This window comes from Notamacropus eugenii, chromosome 2, assembly GCF_028372415.1.
Source record: "Notamacropus eugenii isolate mMacEug1 chromosome 2, mMacEug1.pri_v2, whole genome shotgun sequence".
In the NCBI taxonomy this organism is placed as follows: domain Eukaryota; kingdom Metazoa; phylum Chordata; class Mammalia; order Diprotodontia; family Macropodidae; genus Notamacropus; species Notamacropus eugenii.
This window is the reverse complement of record NC_092873.1, coordinates 160,840,438-160,866,841: the sequence shown is the minus strand read 5'-3', so window position 1 is coordinate 160,866,841 and position 26,404 is coordinate 160,840,438. Positions and strand designations below refer to the sequence as shown.

General features: G+C 35.1%; 1 protein-coding gene across 3 annotated transcripts in view; it reads right to left on the bottom strand.

Moving 5' to 3' along the window:
* ORC3 (origin recognition complex subunit 3) overlaps positions 1-26,404 on the bottom strand; it is a 105,553-nt gene that overhangs the window by 58,072 nt on the left and 21,077 nt on the right. For 2 of the 3 annotated variants that reach the window (XM_072642778.1, XM_072642779.1), the window contains exons 5-10: positions 24,018-24,122; positions 19,389-19,540; positions 12,544-12,680; positions 9,136-9,292; positions 7,550-7,663; positions 1,212-1,345 (exon numbers count right to left, since the gene is read on the bottom strand). In XM_072642778.1, coding sequence (XP_072498879.1) covers positions 1,212-1,345; positions 7,550-7,663; positions 9,136-9,292; positions 12,544-12,680; positions 19,389-19,540; positions 24,018-24,122 — 799 coding nt within the window. The remainder of the gene's footprint in view (positions 1-1,211; positions 1,346-7,549; positions 7,664-9,135; positions 9,293-12,543; positions 12,681-19,388; positions 19,541-24,017; positions 24,123-26,404) is intronic. The other variant, XM_072642780.1, reaches the window with a different exon arrangement.

Genomic DNA, 26,404 nt, shown 5'->3' with positions numbered 1-26,404 from the left:
TAGTCAAAAATAATTCTCCACGTTTTACCATTTATTTATATGAAATGATAATTTTAATAATAGCTAGCCTTTATATAATGTAATACCTTAAGATTTACAAAGCACTTTATAAATATTATCTTATTTTATCGTCACAACATCCAAAGAGAGTTGCTATTATTATCTCCATTTTGGAGATGAGGAAACTCAAGCAAACACAAGTTGCGACTTTCCCAGAATCACAGAAAATGTCTGTGTTTAAGGCTATTTTTGAACTCAGAACTCTCTGACTCTGGGTCCAGTTGCTCTATCCACTGAACTTTTCCCATTCTTACCTTTAGGAATGTCTCATCTGTCAATGACGTAACCTGTTGCAATCTAGTTTCCTAGTATCCTTTAAAATCAGTTATCTCTCCCACTTCTTTGATTTCATGCTAACCAACCACCTTTATGATTATGAATTAGGTTTCTCTAGTAGGTACTTTTCATGTTTTTCCATGGTAAATAAATGAATTGTAATTCTGCTTTTATAAATCAGTCTCCTGTGAGTAAGATTAGCATGATTCAGTGTCCCTGAGCATTATCACTCACTAATTAAAGTACCTAGTACAGCAAACAGAACACTGATACCTCAGTTTCTACCTCTAAAATGACAGGAGAAGGCTGAGGAATGGAGAACCTCTCAGGCCCCTTCCTGCTCTAGACTGATGATTCTATGATCCCATGACCATGAGAACAGATAAAATCTAGTTAGTGGGGCAGTAAAATGAAGAAACAGACCTGGAGTGGTGGTGACCTCACCCAAGTGCTAAGGGTCCATAACTCTACCATTATTTTGATTTATATTTACACCTTTACTTGCTGCATGTTCTAGAAGCATCAATTAGTTGTGTTTCATGGCTTACGTGATTTTGTTAGGCACAGCAACACTGAAACTATAGGATGGATTACTACAAAGTGAACTGTGGAGTAATTTAAGAGGCTTTTCACACTATAAAAAGGAGATTTTTTATAGTTATGCTTTTTTGAATATTTCAGATGTGATGATGGACTAAGTGTCTGTAGTCCTAGGACCAGACTAGCTAAATGTAGAAAGGCTTCCAAATCAACAGACACGAAACTTATACACAAAGTGTCCTACATACAACGTGCATTGGTGGGGGCCAACCATGATGAAGCTATAGATTTTCTGAATCGTACATAAAAGTATTAAACATGCATTTCTTTTTTACCTCATAACAGAGGGAAGGCGTCGAATACTTTCACATTGGTCTTCTGATAAAGAATATATTCTTCTCTTTGCTTCTGGGAGATGACAGCACAAAATGCTGAGTGGCTGAGAATAGAAATGTTCTAATATGGCCAGCTGCAAAAAAGAGGGAAGATATTTGGAATGTCTCAACAGCAAATCTCTTGCCTTACATCAATTCAGTTTTCTGGGGATAAAACTAAACAAAACAAAAAACCCTAAAATATTTATGGAGCCAATATGGTTGTTATGAAGCTCAAGTCCCACTCTGATATATACTAAATGTGTGGCCTTGAACAAATCATGTAACCTCCAGGTACCAACTCTGTACTGGTAGAAGGAGATTTCTCTCTGAGAGATGCCTACATGAATATTATTAGATCAGACATAAAGATTTCATTAGGTGTTTTGTGGGTTTGTATGAAATGCTGTTAATGGTACTACAGTCACTGCATAAGGAGATGTGAACAGTTTATTAAATCCAGATTTTCGGAACAAGGTCAGAAACTGTCAGCTCCCTAAAACTGAAAGGAATCAAGAAAACATCAATAACTATCAACCTATATGCCTATTTTTTCATCTATACAAACCTTTATGACAGTCAAATCCATATGAATGAGGATATACTCACTAAATAAGGACCTTAGTAGGGAATGGATAAGCTTTCAGAAGTGATATTCAAAAATGGATCACATCTTTACCATATTACAATTAACTGAAAGATGCAGAGAATATGAGATCTCATCATATTTGTTATTTATTATTTGAAAAAAAATATTTGATTCAGTAAAACAAAGTGTTCCTTACAGGCTCATTTACAGCAAGGTATCTCCCGTTCATATATCAAAATCACTCAAGATTCCTTAGAAGATATAACAGAAAGGACTCTGTTCAACAACACTTTGATAACAAACATCAAGCTAGGTATAAAACAGAGATATGTGCTATATGTTTGCCAAAGGTAATTATTCACCACTGGGATGAAAGAGATCCAGCAGAGTCCAGTCAAGGAGGGATTCCCTATAGATAATGAGATCTTCCAGATGCTCTTAGTTGCAGATGACATTGTAATGACTGCATTAAGTTCCTACACACTACAGAGACTCCTGGAAGAGATCTGTAGTCACTTAAAGAAATCTTATCTGTCCATCCACGTAGGAAAGTCAAGTGTATAAATAATGTGGAACACTTCTCTCTCTGGGCTGATAAAGTGGCAAGAGTGACATCCAAAGTGTTCTATTAGTACTCTCTTAATGCAAGACCTCCCGAACTTTGGGTGGACCCCTGCAGTGACTTTTCAAGAAAAAATGGACAAGAGTTGCATAGGATAGGTAGGTATGGGTCAATTGTGATCTACAGAACTTACAGGAATTCCCAAATTAATGAGATCACAGATCCATATATAATATCATCTCACTTGAATCTCACAACAATCCTGTGAGGCAGGTACTACAAATGTTATTTTATAGATAAGGAAATTGAGACTCAGGAAGGGTAAGTGTTTCACCAATGGTCACATAGATATAAAGTTATCAGAAGCAGGATCTGAACTTTGGTCCTAAGTGTACTACCACATTCACTCCATTAAAATTACTGTACTCAGCAATGTGGAGGATGACTTGGAGAGGCGGAGTCGAGAAGCAGGAAGGTTGAGGCTATTGGATAGTCCAGGCAAAGAGAAATAAAGACTTCAACTATGATTGTTGCAGCAGAGGAACTGAATATGAGAGTGACAGAGGTAGAAATAACAGGACTTGGAAGCTGACTCTAGGCTCAACTTGACAATCTCATTTATTCTCTCCTCTTTATTGATAAAATAATAATGCTTGGTACACAAATGAATTTATGGTGTCTTTGCAATAATTCCCTGTCCTTCCAGGGATACAAAATCCATAGTTTGGTAATTATTGGTAAAGAGGAAAAAGCATTGTATTTGGAGAAGGAGACCTGGATATCAAATCTTGATTCTACTACTTACTATATGAATGAGTATAGTCAAGCAACAACCTCTGGGTCTCAGTTTCCTCACTGAACAAGATGATTCCATAATTCTCACTGCTACCAGTTTATTAGGGGTTCTCATGACCATTCATCTGTCAAGGATGGGGAACCTGCAGCCTTGAGGCCACATGAAGTCTTCTAGGTCCTTGGGTGCAGCCTTTTGTCTAAGTGCAAGTTTTCTAGAACAAATCCTCTTATTAAGGGAATTTGTTCTGTGAAGTTTGGGTTCAGTCAAAGTGCTGCACTCGAGGATCTAGAGGGCCACATGTGGCCTTGAGGCTGAAGGTTCCCCACCCAATCTAGATTACAGCCTCTTAACAGGTTTTCATGCTGTCAATGCCAGACTAATCTTCTTATACAAAGATCTTTTCATATAACTTCTTTATTTAAAACATAGTAGTAGCTGTTTACCATTGCCTATCAAGTAAAATTTAATCTCTCTAATCTGATATTTGAAATATTTAACATTTTTGCATTACTACCTCCCAGTCTTATCTCATAGTTCTTATTTTCACATGTGAGATGTCCCAAAGACATAGTGCAATTTTAAGCTATTAAGTATTTAAGCTTCAATAACTTAAAACTACACTAAGACTTCTGGGACCCCCTGTAATCATGCCAAAATGAAAGAACTGTAAGCCTGGGCACACATTCTATGGTTTACTGCCTACGCTCCTTTGCTTACTCTATTCCCTATGTCTGGAATGTCTGTAGTCCACTCTCTACCTGTTGAATTCCTACCCCCTCTTAGGTCAAACTCAGATACTCGCTTCTAACAGCAACCCCCCAGCCAGTAGTGATCCTCTGCTCCTCAGAACTTGCAAAGCATTCTGATTTTTTTTTTCTCTTATGTACTTATCATGTATTAATCTGAAACACATCTGTGTTTGTGTCCGTGACTCTAATAGATAATGTTCCATATGAACTAGGACCATTAACCCACAAAATCACAGGGTTTAGGGCTAAAAGGAGCTTTAGTAATCATCTAATCCAATTCTCTCATTTTATACATCAGGAAACTGAAGTTCAGAAAGGTGCAGTGATTTGCCTAAGGTGACTCCAGTCTTAAGTAGCAGAACCAGCTTTCAGAAGATTTCAAATTCAAGTCCCCTGAACTAAAATACAATGTATTTTCCTCTATATCACTGGCTCCCAAGTGGAAGGCTTTAGGCTTATGTGGGAACATGGGGGAGTGGGGAGAGAGAGAAAGAATTATTACCAGGACCCTATGGATCCATGCAGAAACCAAGTACTATCTTTTTTGTATTTTTACAGTCAATGAATAATAATATAACCAATGTCATGTGGAGATATGCGTGTGATGTTTAAAAGGGTGCCTCATATACCCAAAAGGTTGGGAATCAGTGGTCTACATTACAGTTTTATCCAAACTGTTTCTCTCCCCTAATGGCAAGTGCACAGCTCTGTACACTGTAAGTAATTAATGTTTAGTTTTTCCCAATATTGAAAAGAAAGTCAACAATCTAAAATATAATTAATGTAAAAAAAAAGCTGCAATTAATTCATTATTACATTTGGTGGAAAGACAGACATATTGCTAATATAGTTACGAATTGGTATAACCATTCTGAGAAGCAATTTGAAATGATGAAATGATGAAAAGAAAGTGACTAAAATGTGCATACTCTTTCACCCAAAGATTCCACTACTAGACGTATACTGCAAGGAGGTCAGTGACAAGAAGGGTCCATATACAGCAAAATATTTATAACAGCATTTTTTTTTTGTAGTAGCAAAGAACAATGCATAAAGTAGATATCTGTCCTTTGTGAAATGGTTAAACAAATTGCAATACATGAAGGAAGGAAATAAATATTTGTTAAGTGCCTACTATTTGCCTGGTGGTATGCTAAGAGCTCTACAAATGTTACTTCATTTGGTCCTCACAACATCACGGGGGGGGCAGTGAAATATTCTACAAGGGTTTGTGAACTTGACAAATACAGAAGAGCTTGGGAAGACATTTGAAGTGATGAAAAGTGAAGTAACAGGAACAAAAAAACAATATACACCTTGACTATACTATGTCTATACACCACAATATACATCATGATTATAACAGTGTAAATGGAATCACAGCAAAATGGACAAAAATGAATATGAAACTATAGAGAACAAGTTTGCCCCCCATAGAAGAGATACGAGAGTTCGTCTTCTTTTTCTCTATAGAAATGGGAAGAGGGAAATGGAACACTGTATTAGGGTTCTCAAACTGTGGGCTTTATATCCCTAGAGGGACAAGGAATTATTGCAAGGATACTACAAAGTCATATGTGTACCAAGCATTGTTACTTTGTCATTATTTATTTTTTCAAAACACATAGAGTTTGGAGTAAATGAGGTGTCAAATACATCAAAAGGCTGAACTGGAATAAAAAGTAACTGGGGAAATGTGTAACAAATAAATAAAAATACAATGGAACATAAAGAGTTAATATGTGGTTTTCTAAGTCAATATGTGGTCTGCAGGGATCTTTTTGGACAGCTCAGTGGCTTTTGTTTCTATCTGACATTACTACTATATATAATGGCAGACGTTTATAATGTGCAGATTAGTTCTGCTGCACTTCATTTTTCTTCTCCTTTAAAAAATTCCTAAGGATTTTTTCCTAGAATGTAAGGGATGGCTCTCTGAGATGGGAAGTGAGAGGAACGGAGGAAAACATGAATGATGTAAAGGTAGATATCAATGAAATAGATTTTAAAAATTAATGACAATGCTGTAAGATAGACACTCTTGATGACTGAGCAAAAGCAAAATGGAGAGTAAAGAATTTGGCAGTTTATCTTGCAAGGGAAGAGAAGTTGTATCCGAGGGATAACTAGAATCCTGGTTACTAGAAAGATAAACTCATAGGGAAACAGGGATAATTATCCAGGTTTTATTAGTGTCTGCATGAAATATTCTGAAAGACTACCAATTTCCTTTGATGATTTTCATGGCCATCAAGAACCTTAAGTCTACTAATCTGATTTCCCAGGTATGGTGATAACAGGAAGCAGGAGTCCTGAGAAGTAGTTAACATGAGTCAGTCCTCCAGAGTCTGATCACTATAAGGTAAACAGAGAAAATTAAGTTCCAGCGCTTGAAAAGCTGAAGCTCAATCATGAATATAAAGTAGCCCCACCAAGGAATTATCCAAAGGTCCTGTAACGTACAATCAGAAACAGCCAGGCTCTAAATTTTTCAACTACAACAATAAGATAATGGCAGACCATTATTTTTCTCCAATAAGAAGTAAATGTCCATTATTAATACTTAGTTTAATTTCTGTGAAGTTATTTTCAACCTTCAGTTTTCTCTCAGACTGATACTATGCTGTTTTGATTAAACTTTAGTAATATTTTTCAGCATGAAGAAACTGAAGACCAAAGAAAATGAGAGACTTGCTTCAATATAGCAGAGTCAGAACTAAGTTAGGAATCTCAAACATGCTTAGCAAACTAAGCCTCTTTTCAAGTATGTTTTTAATATCTAGTTAGCTAGAAGTTCATTATCTCATGATTCCTATGAAGGCATCACCTTGAGTTCATTCACTACATTGGCCAGTTATAACCAAGTATTGCACTGCAGTCAATGATCTTGCTAAAAGGTACCACTGGTCAACAAGGGAGACTGGGTAAGAGGATGTTGGAGGCATTATGGAAAACTAATTGAAAATCACTCAAGACACATGTTCTATTTGCAATGGATCAATAATATTTTAATTTCAAAAGACATGAAATTACAGAATGTTAGATTTGAGGGACCTCAGAGATCATTTAATTCAATCCTCTTATGTTCCTCTTCAGGAAACTGGAACTCAGAGTGGTTAGATGACTTTCCAAAGGTCACACAGTGAATTAGCAACAACTACAACTATCAGTTCATGTTTAGAGTGTTTAAGGTTTATGGAGAGCTTGGCAAATATAGGAATTATCTTCATATCATTGTGGAAATAGCTCAGAAAATTATCTGACTTGCCCAAGATTACAAAATTGGTAAATAGCAGAGCCAGAGCTTGAATCCAAGTAATTCCATTCACCATGTTACATTTTATAGAGATATTTTCAGTATTTCATCAGTAGACAGAAAGAGAGAGAGTTCTATTTTAAGTATAGAGTTTTTTATCTTAATTTTAATACATTTACTTTAAATATTATGCAGCAATAAATAACTATAAGATTTCAGAACACAATATAACTTGACATAACTTACTGAAAAGCTATCACTGTATGATCTTTAAAATTTCAGACTAACCTGTCAATTTGTACTGAGCACTGATGACTGTATTTAAAATTTCTTCAGTGTCCCCTTACCTGGAGTCCTTTGATGAAGTTTTGAACTGAAAAATCATGGTATAGAAATATATTGGTCAGAACTTGTAATGCTTTCTCATTGAGCTTAAAAGGAAACTGGGTTGTAAGAAGTAGCTGAAAGAAAAATTGAAAAACACATTACTTGTTAGTTTAAAGAGAGAGCTAGTTTAAAGAGATTAGTTCATTCTCTATTGGATCAAATATATGTCAATTTTCTCTTAGTTTCATTCCATAAGCAGAAGACAAAAGCTCCCTTTCCAAGGCACAGTCTCAGAAGCAATGAAAGTTTACTATTCCTGTAACAAAAAGATAGTAATGCCATTTCTTATTTCTCCAAATATTGTCTACTACTTAAATGATCACTGAAATTTTTTTTAAAAAGCAATCAGTGAAGATCAATAGGGGAGTGTTTGTAAGGTTTCTGTTACTGAGATAGATTCCTCTTAAGACTGACAGTACTATGGGAGAAACTACTTTAAGAATTGACTTTTCTATTTCTAAGAGAAGAGAATAGCTGATATGACGAGCATAGGAATAAGGTTTCTCAAAGTAAGCAAAAATACAAGAATTAACCAGGAAATTATACCTCATCTCTGGATGGGAGAAAACAGGATATGCTTCCTCCTTCATTCCCCATGTTTATGAAATGAATGTAAATCAATAAAATTCTACTACAGATGGTCTGTGTACTGCTAAATCTTCTGCCCATCAGAAGGAAGTCTACTTCTCTCAAATATAAGATATACTTAGATAATATTAACAGAAAAATACAAATAGTATTTTCAATGGTATACACACACATAAATGAATGAAAACTTGCCCTATGCTTCACCCTTCAAAGAAAATTTAGCAACTGCAAGAAGCCACTGCAAAAAAATTTCACATTTAAGGACTGGAAAAACTGTCAGTATAACTTTTGATAAATTTAGAAATGCATCTTGTCTTCCTTTTGGAAAAAAAAATGTAAAGGTGGTCAGTAAATAATTGTCAGATTATCTTCAGTACACTAAGGACAATCACTCAGCATATATAACATCTCTGCAGAAAATCCCTTGCTTACAAGACCACCTAATGACCTGAAGAATCTTTATTTTCTTGTCTGAGTAGAATTAGCTAAAAAACCTCAATTGTGTTTTTTTCTGTTAATTTTTTAAATTGTGTTAACAACACTTTTATAATTATTTATAGTACTTAATTGCAGGCTTGGGAGTCAGAAAAGATTCCACTGAAAACTTTAAACCATTTTACATGAGCTATAAAAGGCAAAACATTTATTGTTACATATAAATACATATGTATGTATGCATACATACACATATACACACACAAATATACATTAAATCCTACTACGTGCTACATAGACCACTGAAAATATAATGATGCGACTGTATCTTAAACTTGTTTTCTTATCTGAAGGCAAAAATAATCCAGCAAAAATTAATAACTATATAAAATTGTAGAAATGTGTTCAAAAATGTTATTCTGGGATATGGACAGCATTTTTTCTTCTATATATACACTATATATACAACAACCATGTTCTATGCTACTCTTTTTATCTTGGGGTCCTTGGGGAAAAAAATTACCTTGTCCAGTAGTTTAGCGAGGTGTTCCTTGCAAGTCAATGACTGGAGCAGCTCTATACATAGAGAAGACACTGCCTGAGGAAGCAATCGATGGATAATGATTGGAGATGTGGCAATTCCAAAAACAAGTACTATTGGAAGCTCATGTAGGTACTGACTAGATTTCAAGAGAAAAAAGAAACAAAAATAGTCTAAGTAGTTAAATATATTTCAGTACTTGATACTTCAGAATGACACAAAGCATAATATTCTTCCCTTATCCAATAACAGATAATAATAGTTCTCACATTTAGACAAGAAATCCTAGCCTCTTAAAGCTAGATGGCATTTTAAGAGTAAATTAAGCCTATCTCCTCATTTTGCAGATGCAAAAACTGAGATCCAGGGAGATCAACAGATTCAAAGAATCTCACAAGGGAACTCACAATGTCACACAATCTGATTCCCACTCAAAGCCAGAATTCTATTGTACTCTTGACAGATGGATATCTAGTCTCTGCCAGAATACTTTCAGTGACAAGGAGCTACAGAGTAGACAATCTATTCTCAGGTAACTGTAATTTTAAAAAGGTATCTCTAAGGTATTTAGTGGGGGGGGAAACTGAAATCTTTTATGTATATATCTTTTATGTGTATACATATATATATATGTGTGTGTGAGTATGTGTGTGTATATGTGCGTGAGACTAGCCATGTGTGTCTATGTGGCAATTTTTAATGCAAATTTCTCTATAATGTATTTATGGCAGGGTTCCCAATATAGGGAAGAAATTTCTCAAGTGGATACAGAGGATATTTAGCAAATAACTATATTATTCTATTGAATAATTCCGAAAGTAATACCGTAAGTGAAAAAATGTGCAAATTAGTGAACAGTGAGGGGGGAAGGGGGAAAAGGGAGGGAATATTAAAGTACATCTGAAAATTTTCAAAAAACAGTTGAAGAAATAATTCTTGTGGACCAAAACCAAATGAATTTTGAATACAAAATCTTTTTCATAGTGAATTAGAAAAAAAAATCAGGGATAGTGAGCTAATCAGAAATGAGTTAACTAATCTCCACAATAACCAGCAACTCCAAACTGATTCCCCATTAAAGTTATAAAGTTTTTGGTGTACTCTTTGGAGAGCTTATTGTTATTCAATGTGTTTACAAGGTTTTAATTCCATTTATAATAACATCTCTGTGATTTAAGATTCTCTGCTTTGTTTTCAATTATACGATCATGGATTTAGAGGCAGAAAGGACCTCAGAGATCATCTAGTCTAGTGGTGTGAAGCTCAAACAAAAACAGGGACCACTAATGCATACATAAGGATACCTGTGGGCCACATGTTAACTTAACTTAAAATGTAATGTTACCTATGTTTATTGTATTTTTATTTATTTTGTTAAATATTTCCCAATTAAATTTGGAGCTGGTAGGGGCCACATTCAGGAGCTGCGTTTGACACTTTCGATCTAGTCCAATACCTCATTTTATAGATGAAGAAACTGAGGTCCAGAGAGGTGGTGTCTTGCTCAAAGTCATATAGGCAGTAAGTCACAGAACTGGGATTCAAACTAATGTTCCATGATTCTAAAGTAAAAAAATATGTGAATAGTTCTTTCAAAAACTATACTGAGAATAAAACTGCAGGTCAAAAAGAAACAGAACCAAGGATCTCACCAAATTTTTTTGACCTTTACTAAACATAAACACGTAACCAATTTGTACCAAAAAATGTTGTTAGGTTTTGAATAGAGTTTTCATTATGAAAACTTCATCACTTTACTTTATTTCTTACGTTCAGAGGCACAGAGACTGGATCTGTGATTTCACTGGTATAGAAACTCCTGGATGAAGAAACTCTCTCCCAATGCAGATCAGCACCTTCTATGCCTAGGAGAGTCACCAAGGCCAGGGAGCTGCATTACAGACACGCCCACAATGTGTCCAAGTGTAGCCTCAATGAGATTAAAATGTAATTGTGAAATATTCAACTAAATAAATAAAAGCAACAGAACACAGATCATGTGAATATGTGCCTTTCTAAGTCAACGTGTGGTCCACAAGGATCCTTACGTAAAGTCTGGTGGCTCCTGTTTCCATTAGAATTTGATATCTCTGGCCCAGAGTACTAGGAGATTAAGGAAAATACTTGCCCAGGATCACAAAGATAGTGTCAGAAGCAAGAATGGCACCCAGGTCTCTCCTGCTCTCCACTGTCATGCTACTTCTCTCTTATTTGTATGTAAATGAAAATTCTGCAATTTATTTAATTTTGAAGTGAACAATGGGTATGGGAAGGTTTACTGGAAACCAAGGGTTATGGGAAGTAAAAAAAATTGGAAACTCCAGTAATTAAACTATTTCGTGCATTTCATATATTTAAAATAATTTAACTTTTTATTGATAATAACTTTAATAGCAGAAATAGTAGCCAGCATTTATATAGTGCTTTAAGGTTTGCAAAGTGTTTTACATGTGTTATCTCCTTTGATGACTGAGGGACAAGCCTACGACATCAGTCATTAAACTAAACTATAATGATCTCAGTCTCTAAGGCTTAGAGGCTAGTAAGTATATAGGAACTGTTACTTTAGATACGATTCTGCTTTTTCCTTCTGTATTCTCATCCACTATTAATTCCAACTTCTCATTGTATTAACCTCTAGTGATTCTAATGTTAAATATGAATAGTTATGATCATCAAGTACTTGGCAAAATGCAGTCAACATTTTTTTGTAAAGAGTCAAAGGTTATAGGATTTTTGAGTCAGAAAGAATCATCGAGATGAGCTACTATGGTATGCAACACGATGTTATTTGAATCGGCCATTCTCTTCCTTGTTCCATAATTTGCACATATATGTACAGCATTTTTAACATTTAAACATCTTTCCTTTAACTTTCCTCAAACTAGTTTATTTTCATTTGGTTGACCTGTCTGCTTTAAAGAAGGTATCATTCTTGACAAGTAGAAGGTATGTGTTCAGAGACTCAGAAAATAGCAAGACATCATAAAATAGGTTTTAGCAAATTCTAATGACACAAATAGATATCATCCAGAGGAAGAAGCAATTTAGCTTTTTATCCAGCAAAGTAAGGAACTGTATTTGTGAGACAAATGGGCTCTTCAGAGTTCTGTTTTACTTGGTGAGTTAAGAACTGGCACTTTATCTATTTGATTCTCATTGCTATGTCAGGAAGTAAATGCCCAATCTGACAGCAATATTCATTTATTCAGCATTTGAAGTTTGGATTCTCTCCAGTTTCAAACTGAAGAAATATTTAGTCACCAATCTTCTCTAAAAATGGTTTCTTCTTTATCAAAAACATATATGTTGCTGTAACTGATGTTAGAAGCTAGAAGAAAGGAATGAATCAGAGATTTTTAGTGCCAAAACAAGAAGAGACTCCATTACCTGCTGATAATTATGAAGTCTTGAAGTACTTTGGTTGAGAAACTTTCTATGTCCTTCAAGATGATCACAATAGGAGGTGATTCCTTCCATTGACTGGAAGAAGTTATTTTTTTGTTTACACTTTCAGAGCCTGTCTTCTGTAATGATATTGGGAAAATTAAAAGCACTTATTGAAAAAGGGTTAAAAATAAGCTTTACACAAAGTTATGATGTCAACTGCTCTTGACATCATCATCAATCTCTTGATATGACTTATAGCAGTGGTGTCAAATTCAAATAGAAATGGATTCTAGAGGGCTACATGTTGACTTAGAATTTATGTTTATTTATTTATTTTGTTAAATATTTCCCAATTCTGTGTGTATATATATATTCCCAACTGTATTTAAATTTGGTTCGGGTGACAATAGGGAGTTGCATAAATCTGACACCTCTGGATTGCAGTATTACTGTTTCTTTTATTTCTCCACATAATATTCAAAGAAATGCATTTAGAATAATAAATAGCAAAATCTTTCTTGTTTCTGGTGGCATAGAATGCTAAGCATGGAGTCAAGAAGACGAATTCAAATCTGGCCTCAGATACTTACTTGCCCTAAGACCCTGAGCAAGTCATATATTATTATATATTATTTTTGTGGTTCTGGTCATTACTATGGCCAATTTACGTTTATAGTTTTCCTAATATTGAACCAGTCCTGCATTCCTGGTAAAAATTCAATCTGGTCATAGTGCACAATCTTTATCATATGTTGCTATAAGTCTCCTTGCTCATATTTTATTTAAATTTTTTGCATTAATATGCATCAAGGGCATTGGTCTATAACTTTCTCTGTGTTGAGTCTCTGCTTTGGATATCAAGATCATATTTCTCCCACAGAAGGAATTTTCAGGACCCCTTCCTTTCCTATTTTTTTCAAACAGCTTATATAGCTTTAGAATGAATTGCTCTTCAAGTGTTTGACATAATTCTCTTGTAAATTCATCAGGGGCTGGATTTTCCCCCTTTGGGAGTTCAATTATGGTTATTCAATTTCTTTTTTAAGAGGTTACTTAAATCTGCTATTTCTTATTGTGCTAATTTCAGAATTTTGTATTTTTCTAAACATTCATTTCATTTATATTGCCATATAACTGGGTGAAATAGTTTTTGATAATTTGTTTTATTTTTCCTTCACTGGCTGTGAATTCATCTTTTTCATTTTGGATATTGATAATCTGATTTTTTTTAAATCAAATTAGCTAATGGTTAATCTATTTTATTTTTCTCTTTAAAATAGGTTGTTAGTTTTATTTATTGATTTTTTTGTTTCAATTTTGTTAATCTTTCATTTTCGGGATTTCCATTTTGGCATTTAATTGAGGGTTTTAAATTAGGTATCTATTTTTTAGCTGCATGTCCAATTCATTGGTCTCTTCTTTTCTCTCTTTTACTGATGGAAATATTTAGAGATACAAATTTCCCCCTATGTATTGCTTTGCCTACATCCCCAAAATTTTGGTATATTGCCTCATTGCTTTCATTATCTTTAATGAAATTAATGATTATTTTTCTGATTTGTTCTTTGATCTACCCATTCTTTAGAATTAAGTTTTTTAATCTCCAATTTAGTTTTAATCTTTGCTTCAAAGGCTTTTTAAATAATTCTACTTTTATAGTCCATAAAATACATTTAATAGTTCTGCTTTTCTTTATCTGCAAGGCTTTTACGTCCTAATACATGGTCAAATTGCCATGCATAAATGGGAAATAGTTATATTCCACTCCATTTCAATTCAACAGAGTGAAGATATAACAGAGTTCTATCATATCTAATATTTCTAGAATTCTATTCAGGTCCATTTCTTTTTTGTTTATTATTTGGTTAGGTTTATCTAGGTCTGAGAGAGGTAAATTGATGGCCTCCACTATTATATTTATATTGTCTATTTCACCTTGCAACTCATTTAACTTTCCTTTCAGTATTTAGATGTCATGGAATTTGGTGAAAATCGGTTTAATACTAATATTAATTTGTTGCCTCTGACACCTTTCAGAAAATGCAATTTTTCTATTTCCTCTTTTAATTAGATCTATTTTTCCTTTTTCTTTGTCAGAGATCATGACTTCTATTCCTGCACCTTTTTTATTTCGGCTGAAGTATAATATATACTGCTCCTGCCCCTTAGTTTAACAATGTGCATCTTTTGGTTTCAAATGTGTTTCTTGTAAATAACATATTGTTGGATTATGGTTTCAAATAGATTCTGCTATCCTCCTTCACTTTATGAGTGAGTTCATCCCCCATTCACATTCACAATTGTGGTTCTTAATTACGTTATTTTCCCTCCATCCTATTCTCTTACATTTTTCCTTCTCTTTGTTTTCTACTCCTGTTTAAGTTTGTTTGGCTTATAACTAATCTTTCTCTTAATTTATTCTTCCTCTTATTCCCTTCTCTTCCTTTTTTACTACAGTTTTCCTGTTGAGGGAAATGTATTCCTGTACCTAGTTCAGTGTGTGTATGAATTTTTCCTTCCTCTAACCTGTCCAGGTGAGAGTAAACCTCAATGACAGATTTCTGTTACATCTTTATATTAGAATATAAATGGTTTATCTTTCTTTAGTCCCTTATGATTGCTTGCTCATGTTTACCTTTTTATGTTTCTCTTGAGTCTTATATTTTTATTTCAAAGTTTCTATGGAACTCTGGTCTTTTCATCAGGAATGTTTGAAAGTCCTTTATTTCAAAAAGGTCCATTTTCCCTCCCCTTTCCTCCTCCCCACCCCTACCAGAATTATATTCAGTTTTGTGAGGCAAGTTATTCTTGTCTTTAAGCTTACATCTTTTGCCTTTTGTAACTGTGGTTCCAAATTTATTATTCACAGTCTTATTCCTTCATAGTCCTATGTCTTCACAGTGGCGGCTACTAAATTGTGTGTGATATTGTGTGTGGCTGCTCAGTATTTGAACTCTCACTTTCTGGCTGCCTATAGTATTTTCCTCTTCGACCTAAAACCTCTGTATGGTGGCTATAATATTCCTGTGAGTTTTCATATTGGGATTTCATTCAGGAGGTGACTAGCGGATTCTATTTCTTTTTTTTTTTTTGGTTGTAACTTTCCAATAATTCGATGATGCTTAAATGATCTTTCCTCTATTCATGTTCTAGGTCAGTTTCTGGTATGAGATACCTTAAAATTTTTTTTTTTTTTCAGTCTTTTGAGTTTAACATTTCTTGTTGTCTCAGAGTTGTTAGCTTTTATGAATCCACTCTAATTTTCAGGAATTTTTTTTTCCTTTGTACCTCTTGTTCCAAGCTATTAATTCTCTTTCCTTAAGTTTCTTCCATAGGTCTCACTTCTTTTCTCATTTTTTCCTCTAGTGCTCTCACTTTTTTAAATAGTATTTTATTTTTCTTTAATTACATATTAAGATGGTTTTTAACATTCATTTTTATAAGATTTTGAGTTCCAAAGTTTTCTCCCTCCATTTCTTCCTTCCTCCCCTTCCCCTTCCCCAAGACAATCAGATACAGGTTACATATGTGCAATCATGTTAAATATATTTCCACATTACTCATGTTGTCTGTTTTAAAAATCATTTTTAACACTTAAAAAAAATTCTCATTCTGTCTCTTTCAGGAATTTTGATTCAACTTGTGTCTAGGCTGTTATTTTTATTTGAGACTTTGCTTGTTGAAATTCTGGAGTCATTCTTTTCTTCTCAGGTTGCTGAGCCTCACTATCACCATAATACCTCTTTATGGTGAGATTCTTTTTGTTTGTTTGCTCATTATTCTAAGCTTACTTATTGACTTTGCATTTTATGTAAGGTCCAGGCTCTGCACATTTCTGGAGAGGAATGTCTAACGTGAGCTTTTATTCTCTTGAGTCTTTCTGCTGTTTTCTTGGAGTACTGTGTGTTGTGTTATTCCAGAACCTCAGGACAGCTCAGGGTGGGAGACTTGAACGTTTTCAAAGTGGTGTGATTAGGGCAAAGCCTGCTTACTGCCCCCTAGTCTCAACTCTGCAAGTATTTCATCATGTTGGCTCTACCTCCTAAGCTGTGTTTTTAATCCCATCCTTTTTCACTTCTTCCAGGGTCTCTCTCATGTATCTTCAATCTTTTTTATCTTTGCTAGTTCCTTCCCATCTGATTCTCAGTCCTCCCAGTCATAGAAAAGTGTTCTCTAGATCCTTCAACCCCACATAGTTCCTAGCCCATTTCTAGCTTCCCCATCACTGGTATGTTTACTATAATCATCACCTAAACTTTATATTACTATTTTCTCTCTACTAATCTCTCCACAACCCCTTGTAATCTGGCATCTACTCCTATGCAAGCTAAAACCATTCTCTCAAAGAACTCCAGTGACTTTTGAATCACTAAATCCAGTAACTTTTTCAGTACTTACCTTTCTGGTCCCTTGTCTTTTTATGTATATTATCAATCACCACTTCAATTAAGTTCAATTCAATAAATACTGAATTAGCACCTACTATGTACTATGCATTGTAGTATGGATGCAAAACAAAAAGTAAGTAGTTACTGACCTCAGTGAATTCACATGTTACTGGAAGAGATACAGTATGTAAATAAATAAATATAATGGATTGGTAAAATGAAGTATATGTGAGAATACTAAAACTTAGTTGGGGGATTTTCTCACAAGGGAGGTACACTTAAAAAATATATAGTTTATGAAAGGTAAGATAAGAATGAAGTGCATTCTAAGCATTCAAATAGCCTATGTGAATGCAAAGCCCCAGGGCATAAGCCTGTTGAGTTCAAGGGACTCAAGTCGTGAAACTTGGCTGAAATGTAGTTTTTGTGAAGGAAACCAATATAAAATAAGAGTGGAGAGATAGGAGCCACATTGTGGGGTACTTTAAATTCCAGGCTAAAGAATTTATATTTTATCCTATATAATATAGGAAAGAGTTTTGAGCAGGGGAGTAATATAGTCACATCTGTGCCTTAAAAAAATTGTTTTGGCAGTTGTGCGCTGGGCACACTAGAGAAAAAAGTGAATATAATGAGGGATATCAATTAGGAGGCTATTACATTCAGAGAGGCAAGAGGTGAGAGGGCCTGAACTAGGGTGGTAGTTCTCTCAGTGCAGTAAAACAGACAAATGTGGCATGCTGTGGATGCAAAAATGACAGGATTAGGCAGAGAGAACCAAGAGACAATGAGAACTCTGAGGTTATGAACCTGGATGACTCATAATCCCAACAAAAAGAGAGAAGTATGGAGAAAGGGTGTGGATTTCGAGGCAGTGTTAATGTTTTGCTGCCATATTGTTTTACTGACAGAATACTGAGACTCTGTGCTTAGTAAAGGACTGGAGTTATTAAAAGCATTGTTGACTTTCTAGCTAGGCCTTTTAAAGACCACTCAAATGTCTTCTGGAAGAAGTTTTCCTTTGATTCTCCATATTAACCATATGTCATTTTTTCAAACCAATCACAAAGAACACTTTGTTTTATATTTTTGTAACCCATATATAAGTGTGTGTGTGCTCGTGTGTGTGGGTGTGTGTGTAATAGCATGTTATATTTGTCAATGCACCTATCCTAGTACCTACGATGAGCCCTTCCATTCTGTAAGGAAGTGTCTTATGTGAATAGTGTATTTCTACCCATGCCTAATATAGCACTCTGTTCATACTAAGCACTTAATGTGATTATGAGAACTGCAACCATAATTATGGAATTTTTAAGCACAAAGGGATACTAGAGATCATCTAACACCACCCCTCATCAACACATACATCTGACAAAAATGCAAAAACTGCAAATGATTTAAAAACAAAATTATAATCTGTGGAGAGAACTAATGAATGACAGTAAGGCTTGGCTTATTCCTAATAAAACTTTATGGAAAGTTTCTCAAGAGGTCCCTTCTAGAGCATGAAATAATAATAACAGCTAAAACATCATCATATAATCATATCATAATGCCACCCCGGATAGGATATCCTAGCACTTTAGAAATGTCTCACTAACCTTCAAAAGGTAATGACAACGTATATTTTATCATCCTTAGTACTAATAGAGCATTTCTTTTCAAAGATTTCAAAGAGAGTTACAGATTCTCCCCTATCAGCCTTTTAAAATAGAATTAATGCTCACAGGATTATGTATTTAGTGTGTATTGACAGAATAGTCTTGTTGCAGAAAAAGTAAAAACAGAGGTAAGGGAAACTAAATAATTTATATTAAAGTCACAGAGCTAATCACAGTGGCAGAATCAAGCATTGCTAACTTTTAGTGTTCTGTTTTAAATTACAATTTCATTGACACTGTTTTTAAATCACAGTTATTTCCCAACATACCCTCATCTACCCATCCAGTCAGCCTTTTGTTAAAGGCAAAGAAAAATGGTTAACCTAAACTAACTAAAAAACCAAACCACAATGATTTTTGTCTGACAGGGTACACAACATTCTATACCCATGCTCCCTGACTTCTCCAAGGAAAGGAGGTAGGTATATTATCTGATCTTCTCTTTGGTCCAAGATTAGTCATTACAGTTAAACAGCACTTGGTTTTGTTTTACACTGTACACTTTACGAGATGTCTCCTTCTTAATATTCTTTTTAAACCATTATATTATAAATATTCAAAGAAGAACATCCTCACATAAGAATACCAGGCACTTACTAGAAATCAGTCGGTATACCAATGAAAGGACACTTTTAAATTCTATCACTCTCAAGGGAAATAAGGAGCTGCTACTCAATTAAAACTAGTGCTACATGTGTTGTCCTTATTAGAATAAAATATTGTAACACCTTTTATGATTCTAAAACTCTTCAATCATAAGCCAATTACTTCACAGAAAATTGATTATACGTACCTGTGTGACACTTCTGTACCAAGTAGAAAGAAAGGCCATTGAATAATGCATCTTTCTCTGGGATGACTGAACATACTCCTCCTCTGTGGACTCTGTATCTACACAGCATCCCATCAGCTGTAATGCCAGCTTCTGCAAAAGATGCTTTACATCTATAGAACAAAAAAAAAGTAAGAAAATTCATTCACTTTATACAGTTTAAAAGGTGAAAAACTATTTGCTAGAATATTACTTTATTTTTGCATATTATATTTCCCCCTTATTCAACCCACATATTTTGCACAGAATTTAGACATACAATTAGTTGGAGCTACTTTTGAGGAAGAATCACATATCTTTTTACTTAATACAATAATAGGGTTTAGTAAATTGTTGAGGCTCAAAATTAGAGTAGGAAGGAGCATAGCTTCAAAAATCTAAAGATGTCATTCTTGCCAAAGTAACAATGATTATCTCTTTTATATCCACCTTAGCAATTAGCAATATCAATACTTGTAGGTATGATTTTGTGGTTGTAGATTTCTCTCTGTAAAAACATAATGAAACCATCAAAAACTTGGAATGTAATCACAGAGAATAACTGGAGCTAAAAAAGTCATCATCTAGTCAACTTGGTGGTAAGACTTGGTAATAAACTAATTCAGGTTAGTCCTTGGAAGACAGGTATAGGACTGAACTTAAAGCCCTTCTAGCTTAATAGGATCAGCTGGAGTTTGGGCTCTATTGATGTGGCCTTTGAGAACTCATGGTCACCTTCATTCTACAATGAAGAAATGGGGTAGAATCTAAATGTAAAAATAATTATTGGTAGGAGATAGAGTCAAGATGGTAGAATAGCAGGAAGTAGGACAGCAAGCTCTTCCCCAAACTGCTCCAACCAAATCTAAAAAATTATTGAGTGAATCTTCAGGGGGAAATCCAAAAAAAAAAAAAAAATCAGTGATTAAGTTGTACAGTATAAGTCAGCATAGGGAGACAGACAGAGAGGTCTATGGACACAGGGGATGGGGTCTGGCCAGGAATTTGTGAAATGCTCTGTGAAGAGTATTTCAGTGAACAATAAGAGAAGGTCCCACACCCACTGGGTTACTGCTACAGGAACAAATACAACATATCAGCTTTGTTGTTCCCTACTCAGTCCTGGGTCACAAATCCAAAAAGGAATGAGGTGACACATACCCCTTCCCCCACATCACCCACCTGGTCGAGGCAATGTACTCAGTGAAGAGCCAGTTTAGAAGTAACAGCAGAGTGGCTCAAATCCCAAAAGCTGGATTGGGTCTCACATTTAGTTCCTAGCCCAGTCGGCAGCCTGCTACAGAATAAGCAGGGTTGGAATTCCAGACCAAAGGGGAACTTGTATTGCTACATCACCATGAACCAGCAAAACTTCCCAGTTGGCTAATATTAGCTAACTTAAAGTAGCAGTCTAACTGTTGCTCAGATCCAATTCCTAGGTCAGGAACTTGCAAAGCTCAGACCATAGGTGCAGAAATCAGAATTTTTCCTGGATCAAACCATCTCATAAGCACTAAAAGCTCACAAGTCCCCAGGCTGATCTGTCCCTGAGATCCTGGAGTAAACTCAAAACCTAAAGAAATCAGCAACAGAACATTCTGGCAACAGAGCTTCCAGAGGTTGGTAGGATATAGCCTAATATCAAGTCCAAAGTAAAGAGGTAGGCTGGAATGCTGAGCAAATAAAAAAGCTATTATGGTGACAACAACACTCAAGATACAAACCCAGAAGGAGAGAATGACTAAAACATCTCCAAGAAAAGTCTTAAACACACACACACACACACATACACACACACACACACACACACACACACACACGCACACACACACACGCACACACACACACAGCTCAGGCACAAATTCAGCTAGAGTTCCTGGAGAGATGAATGTTTTCTTTTTAAGAGTTCAAAAAATTTTTTTCATAAATGAAAATGAAAATGAGGAAAAACTGGAAAAGAAATGAGAGCTATGGAAGAAAGAACTGAAAAGGGAATTAAAATAAGATACAAAACTTTGCCCAAGTAACAAATTCCCTGAACATTAGAATGGACTGAACAGAAGCCAATGACTCTGAGACACCTAGAAATATTAAAACAAAGTTAAAAAATTGAAAATATAGAAGAAAAGGCAAGGTATCTCATTCAAAACCAATTGACCTACAACAGATTTGGGGAAAAAAATTTAAGAATCACTGGAGTACCTGAACACTATGAAAAAAAAAAAAGACCTACATATCAAATGACAAGAAATCTTAAAAGAAAACTGTCCAGAACTCTTAAGAGTCTGAGAGTACTGTAGAACAGAATATAACAGTCATTTTCTGAAAGAAATTACAAGCTGTAAAATCTCAGTAATATAACAGACAAAATACAGAACTTCCAGATCAAATACAAAATACTGCAAGCAGCCAGAAATAAAGAATTCAAGTACCAAGAAATCACAGTCAGGATCACACATGGTTTAATAGCCACAAAAAGGAGAACAATATTGTAGCTCATTTGAGAGAATGACATTGGAATACAACAGAAGGCAAAAGATATAGGCTAACAACCAAGAATAACTTTATCTCTTCTATCCTCAATGAAAGTCTTATTCTAAGGCAGGGGTGGGGAATCTACAGCCTCCAGGCTACATGTGGCCTAAATCCTAAGGTGCTGTCTTTTTTTTTTTTTTTTACTGAGTCGAAGTTTTGTAATACAAATCCTTTTATTAAGGGGACTTGTACTGTGAAGTCTGGATTTAGTCAAAGGGCTGCCTTTGAGGATCTAGAGGGCTACAAGTGGCCTCAAGCCTGCACCTATTCTAGGTGCACCTCTATTCTAGGGTCTCACACTAATATGAAGTGATGGTGGATTCTCAAAACTACATCATCAAGACAGGTCTATCAAGTTTTATCAGGTTAGGACAGTTTTGAAAATGCCTCAGTTATGTAATTCATGTTAGTTTCCAAGCTTACCTTAATATGACATACAAGACCATCACCACAGTGGCAACAGTGTGATAAACTAGGTGACCTTTCCAGCTCTTCCCAGCCCAGCTACTAAGAAGTGAAGGGCTAAATCACTATTGATTAGAGAGATGCAAATCAAAACAACTCTAAGATACCACATCACACCTATCATATTGGTTAACATGACAGAATAGCAAGATGATAAATATTGGAGAAGATGTGGGAGAGCTGAAACACTAATTCATTGCTAGTGGAACTGTGAGCTCATCCAACCATTCTGGAGAGCAATTTGGAACTATGCCCAAAGGGCTACAAAAATGTGCATACCCTTTGACCCAGTAATATTGCTTCTAGGACTGTATATAGCAGCTCTCTTTGTGGTGGCCAAAAACTGGAAATCAAGAGGATGCCCATCAATTGGGGAAAGGCTGAATAAATTATGGTATATGAATGTAATGGAATACTATTGTGCTATAAGAAATGATGAACAGGAAGACTTCAGATAGGCCTGGAAAGACTTATATGATCTGATGCTGAGTGAAAGGAGCAGAACCAGGAGAACTCTGTACACAGCAACAACCACAGTGTGTGAGGACTTTTTCTGGTAGACTTAGAACTTCACTGCAATGCAAGGACTTAAAAAATTCCCAACGGTCTTTTAAGGCAAAACGCCTTCCACATCCAGAGAAAGAACTATGGAATTCAATTGCAGATTGTAGCAGATCATTTTCTTTTGTATTACGTTTTGCTTTGTTATATGATTTCACCCATTCATTTTAATTCTTCTATACAACATGACTATGGTGAAAATTTATTTAATAGGAATGTATGTGCAGAACCTATATAAAATAGTATGCTGCCCCGGGGAGGGAGAAGGTAGGTGAGAGGGAGGGAGGAGAGAGGGAAAGAAAAAATCTAGGTTGTATGGTAGTGATTGTGGAATACTGGAAAAAAATAAATAAATAAATGATTTTTTTTTAAAAGAGCAGAAAAAATAAAAAATAAAAATAAAAAAAGAAGCGAAGGGGTTGAGATCCATATTAGGTAGATGGGAATGTTCTAAAGTAAATATCTATTCATTAAACTTTAAGAATAACTTAAAGACATCAACAGTTACCATTTTGTTATGCCAAATTCCAGCAATTTTATCTATCTGAATATAAGAATACAAAAGAAAGATAAAAATTTAGATTTTTTGGGTGATTTAGATTGCTTTCCCTCTAATTAGTCAGTGAAAATATGTGTGTGTGTGTGTGTGTGTGTGTGCGCGCGCGCGTGCGCGTGTGTGTGTTCATGTTTACCAAACAAGGCAGACCTAACCCATTAACAGGATTTGGGGAGACTGAAAACCTCAACATTGCCCAATTCAGCCTTATTTTCTTCTAGCTGACAGAAGGAGGGGAAGAGGGAAAAAGAGAAAGAAAGAGAGAAAGAGAGAGGAGAGGAGGAGGGAGAGAAAGAGAGAGAGAGACAAAGAGAAAGAAAAAGAGAAAGGAAGGAAGGAAGGAAGGAAGGAGGAAATATGTAAATGTGTTCCTTCCTCTTTATTATCACTATGTTACAGAAAATTCTTTCCAAATTTGAGAGAACTTTTAGCATGTATATTCTAATAATATCTTTAAAGCAGTTACCAAAGTCATTACAATATTTATACATTACCTGGGCATTCTTTAGCTTGCAATGAGACAACATATGGAGTAACTGTATCTCTGAGCATCTCAGTTAGACCTTTGAATGTTAAATCATGATCGGTTACATTCACACCTGCAGGGGAAAAAAAATCAATGTCAGATTCTTTTTAATCACTAATAATGATACAACATGTCAAATGAACAACAAAGAAATAAAAAGTACACTCCTACTAACAGATTTTTTTTTTAAGTAATCCATAAGACTTCACAATAGTTCTGGATTAGGCAAACAATCTTATTTGTTTGGACTGGAATCTCAAAATATTCCCAAAGAAAGGTATACAAAGAAGGAACAAAAACTTGAGACAAAAATATTTTATTACTTAGCCACTATGCTAAATGAATACGTGTAAAGTAAATTTGTTATTGGGCAATTTAAAGCTTATTTTTTTATCTATCAAACACATACTAAATATTAGGCTCTGGGGGAGACATAAAAAGTTAGCTACAGTACCTGTAAATAGATTAACTGGGTGATAAGACAAATACATAGACAACTGAAACACAAAATATTTTGAAGTACTCCTTCCACTGAGGTAGATCAAAACCCTTTTTGACTTAACTGGATGAAAAATCTATTACATTTAGGCCACCTTGGGAATAAGTATATCTGAAGCTAGCTGTGCTAATGTGGGGCAAAGGGCATACCATCTTATCACCAAGCTGCATTCAAAGTCTTTAGAGTGGGGTAATCAAAATTAATCAAACCTTTTGTAAACTAGGGACTGTACTTGGTCCTGGTAACATAAAAAAAAAGAAGAAGAGGATTCCCTCAAGGTTGTATTTTAGTTGGGAAGTATAATTATATAGATAAGTGAAAAAAAAAATACATACACGTGTGTGTGTGGGGGGGGTATGTATGTTCAGTTGTTCAGTCATTTTTCAGTTGTGTCCCACTGTCTGTTACCCACTCTGGTGTTTTCTTAGCAAAGATACTGGAGTGGTCTACCATTTCCTTCTCCAGCTTATTTTACAGATGAGGAAACTGAGGAAAACAGGGTTAAGTGACTTTCTCAGGATCACATAGCCCAGGATTACATAAGTATCTGAGGCAAGATTTGAACTGAGGAAAATGAGTCTTCCTGACTTCAATCAAGAAAGGCCCTACCTAAGAGATGACACCTAAGTTGAACTTTATAGGAAACTCACAATTCTAAGAAGATAAGGGGAAAAAAGAGGGCATTTCAGACATAGGGCACCCACCTGAGCAAAGATAGTAAGGCAAAGTATTGTCACTGATAGAATGCTAGATTTGGAATTAGGAAGACTTGATGTCAAAACCTGCCTGATACATTTCCTAGCTGTGTAACCCTAGGCAAGTCATTTAATCTGTTTGGGTTTTAGTTTCTTTATCTGAAAAATGAGAGGTTTGGACTCAATGATGTCTGAGGTCCCTCTGAACTTTACATCTATGATCTTATGAAATGGAATGTCTTTTTAAAGGAACTGCTAGCAGGTCACTTTAAAGAATAATATGAAATAAAACCAGAAAGTAGGTGGCAGCCACATTATGGAGGGCTTTAAATGACAAGCTATAGATTTTGTATTTTGTCTTTGCAATAAGGAGCTGCAAGAGTTTTGGGTAGGGGAAATTAAATAATGGTACTCCAATAGGTATATCAATTTGTTGACTATGGACTAGAGAGGGGAAGGTTGGAATCCAGGAAGCTATTACAATAGTCTAAGCAAGAGGTCATTATGGCCTGAATGAGGGTTGAAGCTGTAGAAGTGGAAAAATGAGGGGAACAGACTTGAGAGATGTAGTGGTGGTAGAAATCAAAAAGACCTGACAACAGACAGATATGGGAAGTGACAACCTTCTAAGATAGAAATCCAGAAGATAAGAAGTCCGGTGGTACTTTCAGAAAGAGGAAAGGTTGAAGAAGAGATTGGTTTTGGGGGGGAATATAATACTAGTTTTGTACATTTTCAGTTTGCTATACCTATGGAAAATTCCTGATGAAGACAGATATTCACAAGTAGCTGCTAATACAGGACTAGAGTCCAGGAGAGAAATTACATATTTTAGGGCCATCAACATAGAGATAATAACTAAACCCCTGAGAAATGAAGAAATCTCCAAGGTAGTAAATATATATGTATGTATATGTACATTCATATTCACATATATGTATATATAAAAGTAACAGGTCTTTATACATACACATGTCTATTTAAATATACATATACACCAATATACATGTGTGCATATCGATATCTATTCCATATTTATATACACATTCAGAAATATCTATACAGCTACAAAGGTATGGCTATAGATACACAGAAGACCAGCACCCTGGGGAATATCCACAAAACAGAAAGATAAAGAGCATAATGCTTCATCAAAGGAGA